Source organism: Pseudorasbora parva, chromosome 24 (assembly GCF_024679245.1).
Source record: "Pseudorasbora parva isolate DD20220531a chromosome 24, ASM2467924v1, whole genome shotgun sequence".
Lineage (NCBI taxonomy): Eukaryota > Metazoa > Chordata > Actinopteri > Cypriniformes > Gobionidae > Pseudorasbora > Pseudorasbora parva.
Genome location: NC_090195.1, coordinates 12327460 through 12342556, shown reverse-complemented (window position 1 = coordinate 12342556; position 15097 = coordinate 12327460). Strand labels below are relative to the sequence as shown.

The window sequence follows — 15097 nt, the reverse complement described above, 5'->3', positions numbered from 1 at the left end:
AGGAATTGTGTCATGTGAAATACAACACGCTTAGTGTCATTTTTGTTTCAAAGAGGGGAAAACTCCCGTATTTTTGTGACTTTTTGCACATACACTCAGTCATACTGCTGCTCATATGGCTCTTGTTGCTGTAGTAATGAACCCTTTACTAATGGTAATGACAGCCTAGCAATTTTCACAGCTCTCTACGCTAAAGAAGTCCTCTGAGAATCTGAGCACTCTTAATTCGCAGAGGCTGTTGGTAATGTCACACTGTGGGAGTCATTCCAAATTATGTATGTGGGTTCCTTTGGTTATACTGTAACACTATTAACCCTCATATAAAAGTTTCACATGGCATTGTTATTGTATTTTATGCAACTTTTAACAATATCTACAACTTTCTCGTGCAATGGCTCTGGCCACTAGATGGCAGCATGCTGCAAAACTGACAATGCAGCTGAACAATTTATCCGATTTACTATTGAAGACAAACAAATGATGCGTCTTAGTTCACTTTTCATGTCAACCTCTTTTTATTTTTATTCTTCTGAAATTTATAGAAACAGATAAAAAAACAACAATCATCTCCAGAGGCATATCAGTCAGGTAGAATGCATGTACTAGGCTAAATTTGTGCACGTATGTGTGTGTGCAAGCCAGTGTGGGTGTACAGTAAATACTTCCCCCCTCTTTCTTCCCACTGGCTTTGACATCTTCAAAGGGCCTTGTGCCAATACTGCTTCAGAGCAATCATATTTGGGCTGAATAACATAGTGGAGGTGTTGTACAAACAAAATGAAAGGATGTAAGCCTGAGTGAATCTGTAAAGCAGAGGTATGTGAAGGACTTTGTTCATATGCAGCAGTTTTGACAGAGGAGGCAAATAAGAGATCGTAATGAACATGAACTTTTAAACTTCATTTATAAAATGAAGATCATTCGAAGTCCATGATATTTCTCTTAAAGGGTACACGCTTTCAAGTACATTCAAGTACATAGACATAACTGGACCATTTCACTGACATATAACCACACTGCTGATCATACAACATGAAGCTGGATGGGTGGATGGATGGATTACATTGCACAAAATCATTTTCTTAATGAGTACTTTTCCTCTTCATTTTGTTCTTGGGTCTTCTTGAGACAAATTTACTAAACCAAAATTGCATTAAATGTTTAAGAGAAAACTACTAATTGTCAAAGGGGTAAAAATAAACAATACAAGTTTTATTCTCTGAAAACAAGCCTTAATATTTTATGCAAAAGTACTGATTACCCAGACAGCAACATAGTGTTGGCCTACGTGTGGAATCCACAAGCACCAGATGTGGCCCGGATGCTATGTTGCTGTGTGGGTAGGAAAATAATGTTTTATTCAGTATAGGGCCTGTTAACAAAAGTGCTGAATAAACAGGATGTATTTGATATATTTCAGTGCTTTTCCGAGATCTGCAAGTTTTATTTACAGTGCTGTTCTGAGATCAGACAGAGCTGAGTGCTCCGCTGAGATCAACAGCATGCTGAGATCAGTGAAAGCTGCAGTTGCTGGTCTGAGATCACTCAAAGATCTTAGAAGACTTTAATTAAATTGTTGAGAGAATCTTTCAGAGCACTATATTTGGATTAGTCAGAGAGAGCCAGTGAATACTGGCTACTGCACTGAGATCAGTAAGATCAGCTGTGAGAGGCTCTAGCACTGAAAATATATAGGGGCAGATTAAATTAGCCATGTGTAGATACGTCTCATCCAAATGCTTGTGGGCTGTGCAGAGATTCAGAAGTACTACTTAGGAGGAGAATGGAGTAGGTATGGACCGGTGGTCAAGTAGGTGGGGAATGGTACTTTTTTCCCCCTCACAGCTGTCACTTTATGTTTGTGTGCAAATGTGTCCACATGTCTAACAGTTTGTTCCCTTTCTTGTCCTTTATGTGATTATCTGGTGCTATGCATTCAGTATCATTTCACAAACTGCAACATAACCTTTCTATTCTGCCACAGACATCATAAATGTCATTGTCATAGTCCCCCCACACCTCCAATATGTCCCCCCAAGCGTCAAAACTAAATGGGGATGCTGCTTTACCTCATGATTGATTTGACATCAATTGCTTTTGGGGGCCAAGGAGAATTTGAAAAGTAAGTGGATTTGATTGGCCAGATGCTCCTTTCCTATGTTCTCTCTATGCTCCAGGTCTCTCTATATCTCTTTTTTTCAAGTCTCTCATACACAGAGGGCAAAGTAGGGTGAAAATGAAGGGACTCATGCATATTGATGAAGAGCGTTGTCTGTGACAAGGTGATTTTCAGCATTTTTAGAGGCAAACAAAACAGGCAAGAAGCAGCAGGGATAAATCCTTCTTAGATTATACTCCCACTGCAGTGCAACTTAATTGCTAACCATTGCCCTTATTGAACTTAGGGGGTTGGAAATTATACATACACTATGCAACTAAACTGTGACCAGAGTTGCCATGGAAGCAATGCACAGCATACCAATATGTCAGCAGAGTCTTGCTTATGTGTCCTCCAGCACATACCCCCTTCAGTTCTTCTCTTTCCCCGCCCCTTTTTCTTTTCTCTTATAGATTCCTTTATACAAGCTCAGCCTTAAATGCCTCTGAGACATCGGTTATGGTGGGGGAGGTGACTTTCACCATGGTCGGTGAAAATAGGATGTACCTTCTGATCTTTTCAAATGCTGTGCAGTGGTGATACCACTATTTCCCAAAAAATATGGTCTTACCAAAACCTCTAACCTCTGAGAAGAGGGGTACATTAAAGTCATGGCTATCAGCAAATATGAATATGGCTGCTTGGTCTTTAGCTTAGTACCCTTAAAAGTCGTATGGTTCTTGGGGCATCAGAAATATTGTAAGTCTCTATCTATGCTTTGCCAAAGCAAAATCTTGTTACTGTTTCCACTCTACTGCTGCTGTAATACTGCAGACCAGAGGAGCCCCCCTCTGTGATTATCTGCAACTGTGCAGCAGTGTGGTTCATCTGGCCTTCCTCGCTCTCATTGAGCTGCAGCAAACCTGCATAGGGCTTTTACCATGACAACGATACACACAGCACTAAAGGCTCAACCTCAAACTCATCTACTGCTTTTACCATCAAACAAAAGCATTGTTTAAAATGTGGGCTCGTACTTGTTTATGCTAAAGTACACCCATTAAGTACTTAAAAGCCACCTCTGCCCTAAGTATGAAAACTGGAAGCCCAGCAGCACAAAGGCTAACTCTCTTATCTCAGGTCTCCCTCTGTCACCCCCCTTGGGGGTGTTTTGTTTTTTTCTCTCTAGTACATCCTCCAGCCTGCATCTCTTTTTGAGGCATGTGGTCAGACAGTGGTAATCTGATCAACCACACGTGTGCTGTCCACCATCTCCACGCACTCAATTTCTTCACTATTTTCCGCCGCATTCTTTCTCTCATGACGTTTTTTCTTAGAGGGCGGAAGGAAGGTGAGCAGGACGGGGAGAATGGCCAAACAGTGGAAGGCTGTGATGATAGCGGTGAGAAAGAGGCACCTGAAGAGTGTGCGGGTAAGGTTCGAGGGCACGGCCGCAAGTGGGAGCAGAGCTGCCCCATAACACAAGTAGCTCTGAAGGGCAGGAACTCCATGACGCTCCAGAGCCACTTTCACCCAGCGTGTACGAGTGGATTCCCGCCCTAGAGCAAACGCAGATACCAGCGGAGCACTGGAGTCCACAGCATAGTTCACCCCATATATCAGACAAAGCACTGAGACGCAATCCAACTCAACCCGCCACAGAGTCATGAAACCCACCAGCCCGAACTCAACAGAGGCTACTGTCACAGTTAGCCAGGCATTCACCAGGGGGTCAGCTGCCAAAAAGGTGGAAAAGAAGAGCAGAAAGAGAGCAGCGATGCAAGAGTTCTTCAGCGGTGCTCCAACCGATGAGGCGTAGCGGTCCAAATACACAAAGGATGGATTGAAGATGATGAACTTCACCCTAGAGGTCAGTGACAACTTCCTCAGTGTATCTAGTAGGATTGACATCTCCTCTCGTTTGTTTTCTGTCGTCTTGGCCACGAGAAACATGCGCGAGGCCACCACATCGAATTCCCCATCTGCACGTTTGGCAAAGATTATATCGTCCGAGAAATGCACATAGCGAGGTTGCCGTAGAAAGTCAGACCGCAGGTGCTCTGTGAAGTTGCTGCGTGACAGGCTAGTGGTGATGTTCAGCCCGTGAAGGTAGTTGAGGTAACTCTCAAACCAGGAGATGCGTTCAAAACCTTTGGTGTACTCCAGTAGGTCCTCTTGCACGCTAGTGTTCCAGTACTCAATGGACTCATAGATGTAGAAGCCAATCACGGGGCTATAACTGCTGAAATACCGCTGTTGGGCACGAGTGTATGCTATAGTGCTTGTTTCTGTGGCAACCACATTACTAAGATCTGACCCTTCACTGACCTGAAGGTAACCCATGAGGGCAAAGGAAACATAGACCAAATAGAAAAGAACCACGAATGGTTTGACGTAGGTGTTGGTGATCCAGTCACAGTAGTACCGTTTCATAAAGGCTACCAGCAGGTGACTCTCGTAAGCACGCAGGGGTCCTGCTTCTGTGGCCTCCTCGTTGTAATGTGTGTACATGAGGAAGCGGTACCATGCCGGCTTCTGCTGCAGCAACTCAGGCTTCGGTACGCGTCTGCAGAATAGACTGTGACGGTAGTTGTTTTCCAGGTAGCCAGCAAACACCAGGTTGGAGCCATAGAAGGTGAGGATGTAGAGGTAGTTGAAGAGTACTGAGATACAGGCGTTCCGACAGAAGAGACGCACAGCCTCAATGTTTGTGAATGGACTGGCCCCGATGCCGAAGGTGACCACGTGCAATGCCGTGCTAGCTGTGAAGGGCAGCATACAGTCTGAGAATACAGCAGCAACCCGCTCCTTCACATGCTGGTCCTCGCGCGTCCGTCGCCAAGACGACAGCATCTCGAATGTGCCAAACAAGCCATGACCTGCAAGAGATGAAGAGAGAGTCGTTCAGTGATTTAAAAACCTTAAATAAAAAACGTGGTGGAATGGTCTAAGCGACGTTTGGAATGATTTTGGCAGGCAGCTCTTTCAAGTGACATAAATGGCTGCTGGGAAAAGTGGAGACATAAATAATTGAACAAAACGGTGACAAGACAGTCACTCTGCAGCTGCATCGCAACAATGGATATGAGGGAAAAACAGATGCTCTCTTTCTTCTGTTCTGGCACTGCTTTTTTCTTTGGCTAGAGCTAAGTCGAAAAAGTGTTTGGCATACATGTGTAGCATTTGCACATTCATCAACGAAATCTAATTCTAATCACATTCAATTCGATCTAATGTATAGGCTTTTCAGCCAATAGAAAAACAACATTCCTAATGTACTGCTACAGCTGAAATGTACTGGAAAATCCATCAAAATAAAGAAAGCATTCAGTCTAGAAAGCTGAGCGAAAGAAGCCTCTTGTCCATCACCACCACCTTTATTTACAGAGCGTGATCTAACTATAGCCCACTTTGTCCTCCTCCATCTTCACAGCTGATGAATTTGTAGCTAAATAAATCTCAGTCACACTCACACACGATAGCCACATGCCATGTAAAATTGATCTGATGAAAGAGAAAGCCTTACAGATGTGAGGAAGGCTGACAGCCCCTGTAGCCCTGGGACTTCATAGAAGCACAGAAGCCCAAGACATTAGACAAACTAGGTCAGCCTGCTTTTAGAAATTGTCATAAAGAACCCAGGGTCCTACGATTGAGCATAAACTCAGTATCATGATGAAGTTAACATTCTTACACTGAAACATATATTTACATGATTAACTCGAGCATTCACTTTTTTTTAGCTTCTGTGGTTTTTCCTTTTTAGCTTTCTACATCACTCGCTCGTGCAGGCAGAGTGAGCAGATGGCTCTCACCTACAGGGTTGCCACGGCATCAGTGACTCATCATTCATGACGGAGGTTCCCTCGGTCTAATATTACCAATACGGCCTCTATACCTGGGATATGTGACTGGCACAAAATCCAAAATCTAGCAGTCACCACACGGCGCTGACTTGAGGTCGTGGTCTTCACAATTGGATTCAAGTATACTGATTTTCGGCGGAGCTAAAGATCTCAACTTAAATGAATAGGTACGTGTAGATGGATCTGTGAGAGAGCAAAAAAAGTGAAAGAGAGAATATAATTCCTGTTCTCATGCTGTTTTCTTACACTTTTGCCTTCACTCTCTCTCTCTCTCTCTCTCTCTTTCAATTGTTTTCCTCCTTACTAAAAGAACCTACAATTTAATTTCCACATTTATCTCAAAACAAAATAAATACCAATGTGACACACAGACTGATTCTCAGTATGAAAGTCTTTGATCTCCTGAACATCATCTCCCAAGAGCTTTTTTCTCTTCATAAACATGACATTAATCTCAGCAATTATGGCCTATGAGATCTCCTCCTTCCTTCTTTCCATTATCATCAGAGGACCATCAGATGATTCCATTTGACAGCTAATATCCTTGTAATGGAATTTGTTTTAAATATAAGGCCGGTGGCTTAACAGAGATAAGGCCTGTTGTTTTGTCAGACATGCGTTATGATGTATTTATTACATATATCCCTGCTTTTCTTTGTACCCTATTCAACCCAGTAAGAGCAGCCTGGAATGACATTTATATGCAGTGACACTGGGCGTTTCTTGCAAGTTCTGTTTTTACTCTAAGAAAGTGCTCTGCAGGAGAGCGCTACAAGGAGACGCTGTCATTCTCAGGCTGCAATTGAAAACCAGCGGGGAGAATTCTGAGATTGCTGACGTGGATTGGCACAATTGCCAAGGTTAGGATTGAACTGTTGAAGTGTTATAAGAAGGACACAGATGTCAGTTTTCTTGAGATAGAAAAGCATTAGTAATATTATGGAGTGGGTGGCACCGGGTCAATCTAAACGCATAGTCTCTCAGCCTTCGTTTCTCTTATCTATTTTTTCTTCTCATTTCCCTGTCTTTTGCCCAAGCCTGTTATTTTCTCAACAGAAGCCTCCTCCCACATGTGGCACTAATTGCTGTGTAAGAGATGGCCAACACGAGCGAGCGAGATGGATGTGATGTGTCAGGATGCATGTATGCGTGTTGGTAATTACCACAAGATATCGGCTTGTGTGAATCTGTTCTACAAGCACACAGTTGATTCACCTAGTATAGCTGATGGACAGAAGACAAAATAAGGGGGTGGAATTCCTCTAAAGGCTGTCTGTTGGGCTCTATTAGGAATTCCTTTGATGTGGAGTGTTTCATTTTTAATGATACACCTTGACGAAAGTGCAGTGCAGAGCTTTGCGGTCAGTCAAAAGGTGTATTCGTTTAACTTGACAGTCACAGTATGAAATGGAAGTTCAAAAGAATGAAGGAAATATGTAAATAGCAATGACGACTAGTGATTAAAGAGAAAAGAGAACAAATCACTGGGCTGATGCATATACCAATCAAAAATATAGCTGGAAGCAGCAATTATTGGGGCCAAGTACAAAGAAAATGCCTAGGAGTATCAGACCAACTGCAACAATGAGCTATTAAAGACATTTTGCTGAAAAATGGCAAAATGGCTGAAAAATCATAAATACATATACTAGTAATGATTTAATGGTTTATCACTTTTGACCAATAGGTGGCGCTGTAACCAAATTGATGTGGTGTGGTCAAAGTAAGCTGACAAAGACACATGCAAAGTTTGGTGTGACTATGCCAAAGCATTGCAGAGATTTTGGCATTATGCCTCTAATTTGCTGCTGCGGTATATGAAACCGTGTCTATCAGCACGAAATACATAGCTTTTTGTTGGCACGGTCTGGAGATGATTTGATTGAATTTTCGTGAAAACCGGACAAGCGGTCTAGAAGGAGTTTGAAAAAGTATATTTTGAAATAAAAGAATGACGGTCGGGAAGTTCGGCAAAAGTTGCTAAATTGGTATCAATTTTCTCGGCATGCCTTAAAGAATCTATTAAGACCTATTCATTACAATGGGCTTTCTTTAATCAAAAGTTCTTAGTATTTTTGGAAATTTCATTGTAAATTTTGACTACAAAATGTTTGTCTCGAAACGTTTTGAGTACAATCAGTTTTGTAACAATGTGCCAAATGCAAATTAAGCATTTTATGACAAAATTAAAAATGACCAATGTAGGAAAATTTGGTATTGTTGTATTGTTTAGGTATGTGGGCATGCTGCACCGAAACTTTGTGATTTTTTGGGGGCAAAGCATTTAGAACTTATAAGCAAAAATACCCATTTTTTATATCTCCTGACCACTAGGTGGCAGATGGTCTCAGGTCATGGTTGTCATAACACACCAAGTTTGGTAAAAAAAATACGCTTAAGCATTAAGGAGATAGAGCCTCATAGTTCATTGTGGCAGGCACTTCGTCAAATTTGTTTGTGTGTTACTCAAGAATGGTTTAAAAATTCCATACATTTTTTGTCGGCATGGTCTGAAGATGATCTGGTTACATTTCTGTGGAAATTGGAGCAACGGCCTAGGAAGAGTTTGAAAACGTTTTTTTTTTTGTATGGAAAATTCAAAATGGTGGAAAAATGTTAATGATGGAAAATAGAATCATCTTGAGCCAAGGAATCAGAGGAATTTGTTTCTATCCCTAAGTTATTAGCACAAGCATACGTCAAACAGGTGGTGGCACTAGAGGGATTGAGTTACAGACTATGGTGTTATGGTGAAGGTTCAGACTGTCCTCTATCTGTGTGCCAAATTTCATAACTTTCCTGCAAGCGGTTCTATGGGTTGCCATAGACTTTCCGAGCAGAAGAAGAAAGCCAACAAATACAATTTGAATACTTCAGTGCATGATCCCTAAATATGGGGTCAGCAAGATTTGTTTTTGAAAGAAAAATACATTAAATTCATAAAAAGTGACAGTAAAGACTTTTTACAAAAAAATATAAACGCTGTTCTTTTGGACATTCTATTCATCAAGGAATCCTGCCAAATCCTGGTTTTCAACATTAGTGATGAGAAGAAATGTTTCTTAAAGGTGCACTATGTAGTATTTTTGCAGCTAAATATCCAAAAACCACTAGGCCGGTGTTATATATTTTGTTCAGTTGAATACCTACACTATCCCAAATGTTTCCAACTATTTGTAAATTGTGAGAAAATTGCTATTTTAACCAAGGACCTGGATGTTTCAGCATATCGTTTGAGGAAGTCGCCTCTCAATTGCGTCATATTTGCTTAACAATCGCTCCAACAGCCGTGTTCAGCTCCACAAAACTCGGTCCTGCTCTGCTTTACACTACAGTACGTTAATAACCGCATCCATGAACGTGATTTCTGCCCGAGTCCTATTTTCCACCAGCTGTGAGGTGAAGACCACATGTCCCAAGATGCTGCGCTCAAACTTGGCGTCATCAAACTACGCATTTATTTTGAATAGGCGCCCTCCAGTGGACGGAAAGTTGCATAGTGCACCTTTAAGCATCAAATCAGCATATTATGATGATTTCTGAAGGATCATGTGACACTCAAGACTGGAGTTATGGCTATATCAGGAATTAAATCTAATTTAAATATATTGAAATAGAAAGTAATTTTAAATTGTAATCGAATTTGACAGCATAACTGCCTTCAAATAAATGCAGTCTTAGTGAGCATTAGAGAATTCTCTAATGCTGGAAATAGATGAAAAATAACACCAAACTTTTGAATGTCAGCATACATTTTTTCATTATAGGATGACAGGGAGAAGTAAAATATAATCTCACCTAGCATGACAAACGGGATACCCAGGTATGTTGAATTGTATTTCGCTCCTGTGAGGTTAAAGATGCCTGCAGAGGTGAGTGTAGCCAGGCTGACGGTCACCAGAGCCAGCAGACCCAGCCAGGGCTTCGTACGCACGCAGTCTCGCATTGAGCAGCACAGCATGGCCAGTGACAGACACACGGCCAGGCTAAAGAGCAGCGGCCGCTCTGATACACGACTGGTCCTTTGGAAGTCCCTCTGAAGAGAAGAGGAGGTAAAGGGGTATAGACTAAGCTCTGGATGAGCCTTTCCAAAGTTCTCCAGCTCGCTGCAGAACAGCAGCTCCCAGCTGGCCGCCACCACTTCGTTCAGTGGGCTGGCCGCTTGCAAGTAGTATGTAAGTTGAAGGGCACGAGCAGAACGCACTCCGTCTCTCCCTCCACCTGCCAGGACTCCGCCAAGTTGGTGCCCGATGTAGGCCTCCCGCCCATCTTTGAGTTTGGTGATGGGATAACGCAGAGGAGGTACTGAATGGTTAGAGGCACGAGCTGATCTCATCTCTTCCAGAACCCGCAGGATGTCGTCCACGATGCAGCTCTTGCTATCATCCAGCAGGCAGAGGTGAGCAAAGGTGTAGTTAAATCCCAGCATTGGAACCTGGATCTGAGTGATTGTGTTGTGTAGCTGGGGTTGGAAAAATAGAAGGATAAAAAATGTTACTAATACGTACAGGTAATAGATAAAATAGGATTTTGTAAAAAGGCTACAATGCTCAACAAGGCAGAATTTATTTGATCAAAAAGCTGAAATTTCTGCATCATTACTTTAGTCTTCAGAGTCATATGCTTTAAAATAAAAACATGCTATATAAATTATAATATTTTTGTGGAAAACCGTAATGCATTTTTGATTAATGGTTAAAAGAAAATTTATTTGAAATAGACTTTTTTTTAATTATTACTGATATTGATAAAATGAATGCGTGCGTCCTTGGTTGAATACAAGTATTCATTTCTTAATATCGGTTTAAAAAAAACTTGAATGGCAGTGTAGGTTCATGCACACATTAAAAAATAAATTAAAAAAGTTAACTTTGCAAGTATGAGATTGTCACATTTCAACGTATTCAGTTGCTACTATCTTGTTGCCAGGCAACAAGAAAGCATGTCGCTGAAGGAAGAGTGTGCCAAACAAGACAAACAGAACTTTTTAGACTTTCTTCCACTGCAATCCATGTGAGAAGAGCATTGATTGTCCTCTGAGGTCAGTCTCTGTGCGTTGTTAATGTCAGGCTGATTAGACTGTGTCAGACTCAGATCACCGGGGGAGGCTATACCTCCTCCAATGCTCCTCCGGCCTCCTCGAGCAGCAAAGAAATGTCAGACATACACCAATCAGGCCTCTAATTGCTCAAGCTTGATAATTAACCCTCAGTTGGAGACTAAAGCATGACATCTGCATGCCCACAGTCTCTGACCTAGACGGACGTGCAAATGGGCTGTCTGCTCTTTATGGGTAGGAAACAGAGAAAAAACAATACATTGCACAGAAAATCACCTCAGTTCCTTTGAACCATGATTTTCCCTTCTTTCCGAATCAGATCAGATCTTGGCATACACAATTGTCACACTCTTTTAAATCATGGATCAGTAGAGGAGAGCTCACCAAAGGTGGTCTATTACTGTGATACAGTGAGCAAGGTTATACAGAGACCTGTTGTGTTGTGGTGCATTGAGAATATAAAGAAGGCTCTATTTCTGGAAAAACACAATGCAATGTGAATATTAAAAAGTTCTTATGATGTGGTCGCTGCTCACAGCTCAGGCTTAGTTCAATTAGCTTAAGAAAATTGAAATGAATGTTTTGAGTTAGAAAGGGTAAGTCTAAATGCAGAAGGGAGTACTTTGCATTTCACACTGTCACTTTAAAATTTAAAGCCACACATTTTAATATTTCACAAAAAAAGAGGTCAAGTGCTCATTTGGTTTTTGCCTGAAGTTAGGATTTCTTGCCAGTACGTTATAAGCAGAAGTTTCCAGCATTATGTTTCATGTTGGTGGTTTCCGAGGGAGTGAATTTTGGAGCTGAATTGGGAAGCTGTGTTACAGGACGAAAAAGTAGGCCACAAACTAAACTAAAACTCTGACTGGCATGAAATATTTCTGATGTTTAAAAAAAAATAAAAAATCCAGTGTGAGCTGTGGAAACACTTTTATTTGAAATCCAGTTAATATGATAGCGCCCGTGATGATTCCTAAATAGTAGGACAAAAAAATATATATATATTTATTTATTAATTTTTGTATCACATATTTATTTGCTTCCGTTTTCTCACAAAAATGCTTTGTAATCATGTATTTACAGATAAATCTAGCATTTACTTTAATGGATTGAACAATCAAAAACACTAACCAGAACCTAAAATGTGAAAAGTAGAACTTAGGATAAAGATTACGTTTGTTTAAAAAGCAGCACACAGTTGCGAAGCTGAATACCTCTGAAAATATGTTTTCCTCTGAAATATGAGAAAACCTGACAAGATAAATGTTGTTAAACCTGACAAAAAGAATCAAAATGAACTAAATATTGATTTGTGCGGACAAGTGTGAAACGAGGGAAATTACTTGAGTGAAATGTTCCTTACCTTTAGGACTGAGTTGACGTGGTGAGGGTCCAACACGCTCCCCCGGCGCGAAGTCACGATGACCCGGCCATATCTCCCGGGTGTTTGCAAGTCCGAGTACAGCGTGTGTTTGGACCGGTTCACGGGGAACAAACTATCCACCAAGTTCCCCTCGATCTTCGCCAGGCTGTGTTTGGGGGCTAACAGGTACTCCACGTTTTCCTCTATGCGGTATCTGCTGAAGCTCGCACCCAGCAGGATGGAGATCAGCACGGGCGCTGAGGCGAAAAACACCGGGTGATTGGCGACAAAGTGGCCCAGTTTGTGGAATGACGTCTTAAGCCCTTCGTGCAACACTTGTCGCAACATCCTAGAATGCAGCAACAGCGCAAGGGCGATGAACCAGCATCAGCATCAGAGATCCGGAGCATCAGTGTTCAACCCACGCAGCTGGATCACTGAAATGATGAAGCGTTGCGTTGAATATCATCAGGTCCTACTGGGTCAGAGACATCTTGTTAGTGCTACTGCTTTGTGTTACTATTGCATTTAGCTATACTTCAAAAAACACAATTCAGAATTCAAATGCATTCGAAACTCTGCAACGTTTTTGCATGTGGCAATATCGTGTGCGAATTAGCCTAATCAGTTACTTTCAAAGCGGAAGACTTTTCTTTCAGTATTCTGTCAGTTCATTTTGGGGCGCAGTCGGAGGTTCGTCACACGCGGCGCCACCAGTACAGTTACAGTTAGCTAACCTTCAAATTATACCTCAAAGACATTTCAAACAAAACGCTAAAACGATTTGTGATATGTAAAACTACAACGAAATGATAAATAATTAAACTATTATGAGTTATCGAGTAGTGAAACATACAGGCTACGTCTCCAAACATTTGTTTTGACGTCGTTTGGGTTCAATCCTTACGGGGTCAACATCCAAACTCCATCCCCGCCCCATAATACGCACTCTGGGGAGTAGCCTAGTTGTCACTTTCTAAGGGAGTGACAGGTTATATTCATAGACAAGTGTAAATAATAATAACAAATAAAACCCTTAAACCAGTCTGACAAGCTGAAAAGTGGCCAAAAAACCCTGGCTGGCTTAATTAAAAAAAAAAAATCGACAGGGAATGAAAGGTGGTTCTGAATTATTACCAGTCACGTCTTCGCAGTTTCATGCCACCTGAGAGACCCAGTTTCCATAAATGCGTCGTTGATCCGAGTGCCAGAGGTGAAATGCTCAATTTTCGTAATATAAACGAATCACTTTTCTCTTTGAATATGTCCACAGCGTCTTGGAAAGGATGAGTAAGGTGTATCTTTAACAGTGAACTGGTCATGTAGTAGCCTACTCAGAAACAGTTTCAAATGCGCAAATACAGTTTTGTATATTCCATTATCTATGAGGTGCGTGTCATTGATCCATATTAATCCCGCACCGCGCCCAGCACGACCGCTATCCGCTGTTACCAGTCTAAAAACACGAATCTCCACCACCGACCCGCGGTGCAGAATGCGTGCGGGCTCCGCGCAGCTCCAGCTCGGCCACTTGTGTGCATTTCCTTACTGACTTAAGCCATTCGTTACTGCGCTGAACACAAGACAGGTCCACACACAAATAGATATTCACAAACGAACGAGATGCGGCACTTAAATGCTCAGGTACGGAGCTGATTCAGAAGTTCCAGTTTCACGAAGAGCTCGCCGGTAAATGCCGGTGGAGCCCCCACCCCCATTACACCTTATCACGGGAATTGGGTTTGTGGAAAGGAAAGCTTTTCTGATTGGTCTGTTAACGTTAGACCATACATAATACGCGTATGGACAACGATGATGTGCCGTTGTGTATTTTGTGTGACATGACGTGTCTGCAGTTAGCCTACTACTATTGATCATGTGACCAGCGATTTACACTCTAAAAATAAAGGTTCCAGAAGAGGGTTTTCACAGCTATGGAACAGAGGAACATTTTTGGTTTCCCCAAAGAGCCTTTCAGTGAAAGGTTCTGAAAAAAAAAAACATATGGACAAGAACAATTTCGAAACATTGTTCAGTTCAACTATAAATAGCCATTTGTGCAAAGATTCCATAGATGTTAAAGGTTCATTGAACCATTGATGCCAATAAAGAAAGGCATTGCACATCTTTATACCAAAATGAATAGCCTACATTTGGCATGCAAAACTATCTCACGATGGATGTAAAGCCAGCGGAAATCTAGTTGTTTCAGCATGCATTTTTGAGTTGAAACAACATCCATACTAGTTTGATAAAGTTTAGTTTAGTTAAGGATAAATAAACATAAATAGTTTTGTTGGTTGGAGAATGTTTGTTTTTGTGACAAATGGGGACATTCCATAGGCATAATGGTTTTTATATACCATACAAACCGTATTTTCTATCCCCCTACACTGCTCCTACCCCTAAACCTACCCATCACAGGAAACATTCTGCATTTTTACTTTCTAAAAAAAAAAAAAAAAAAAAAAAAAAAATCCTGTATGAAGCATTTTGAAAAGTGAGGACATGGCCAATGTCCTCATATTGTCATACCTATGTCTTGGATATGTCATTATTGCACAAATGTGTATGTCCTCATATGTCACAAAAACATGCCCCCCCCCCCCCCCCACACACACACACACAAATAAATTGAAATGACTAATTCTCAAAATATTTTTTACAGTGGAGGTAGCAATAATTTAATTAAAAACATTTATTATATTAAT

At 41.4% G+C, this 15097-nt stretch overlaps 1 protein-coding gene across 3 annotated transcripts; it reads right to left on the bottom strand.

Annotated features, from left to right (window-relative positions):
* Positions 1-487: 487 nt before the first annotated feature.
* On the bottom strand, positions 488-14110 carry ptchd1 (patched domain containing 1). Of its 3 annotated transcripts, none has more exons than XM_067435136.1 (4): positions 13524-14110; positions 12387-12864; positions 9763-10426; positions 488-4977 (listed from the first exon to the last, which is right to left on the bottom strand). In XM_067435136.1, the coding sequence occupies exons 2-4, from the start codon at positions 12732-12734 to the stop codon at positions 3326-3328; spliced, it is 2664 nt and encodes an 887-aa protein (XP_067291237.1). In that variant the 5' UTR covers positions 12735-12864; positions 13524-14110; the 3' UTR covers positions 488-3325. The 3 variants fall into 3 exon arrangements, with proteins under 3 accessions (XP_067291237.1, XP_067291236.1, XP_067291238.1); XM_067435135.1 differs by having other exon boundaries at positions 12387-12861; XM_067435137.1 differs by lacking the exon at positions 13524-14110 and adding an exon at positions 13243-13261 and having other exon boundaries at positions 12387-12861.
* Between the last annotated feature and the right edge of the window lie 987 nt (positions 14111-15097).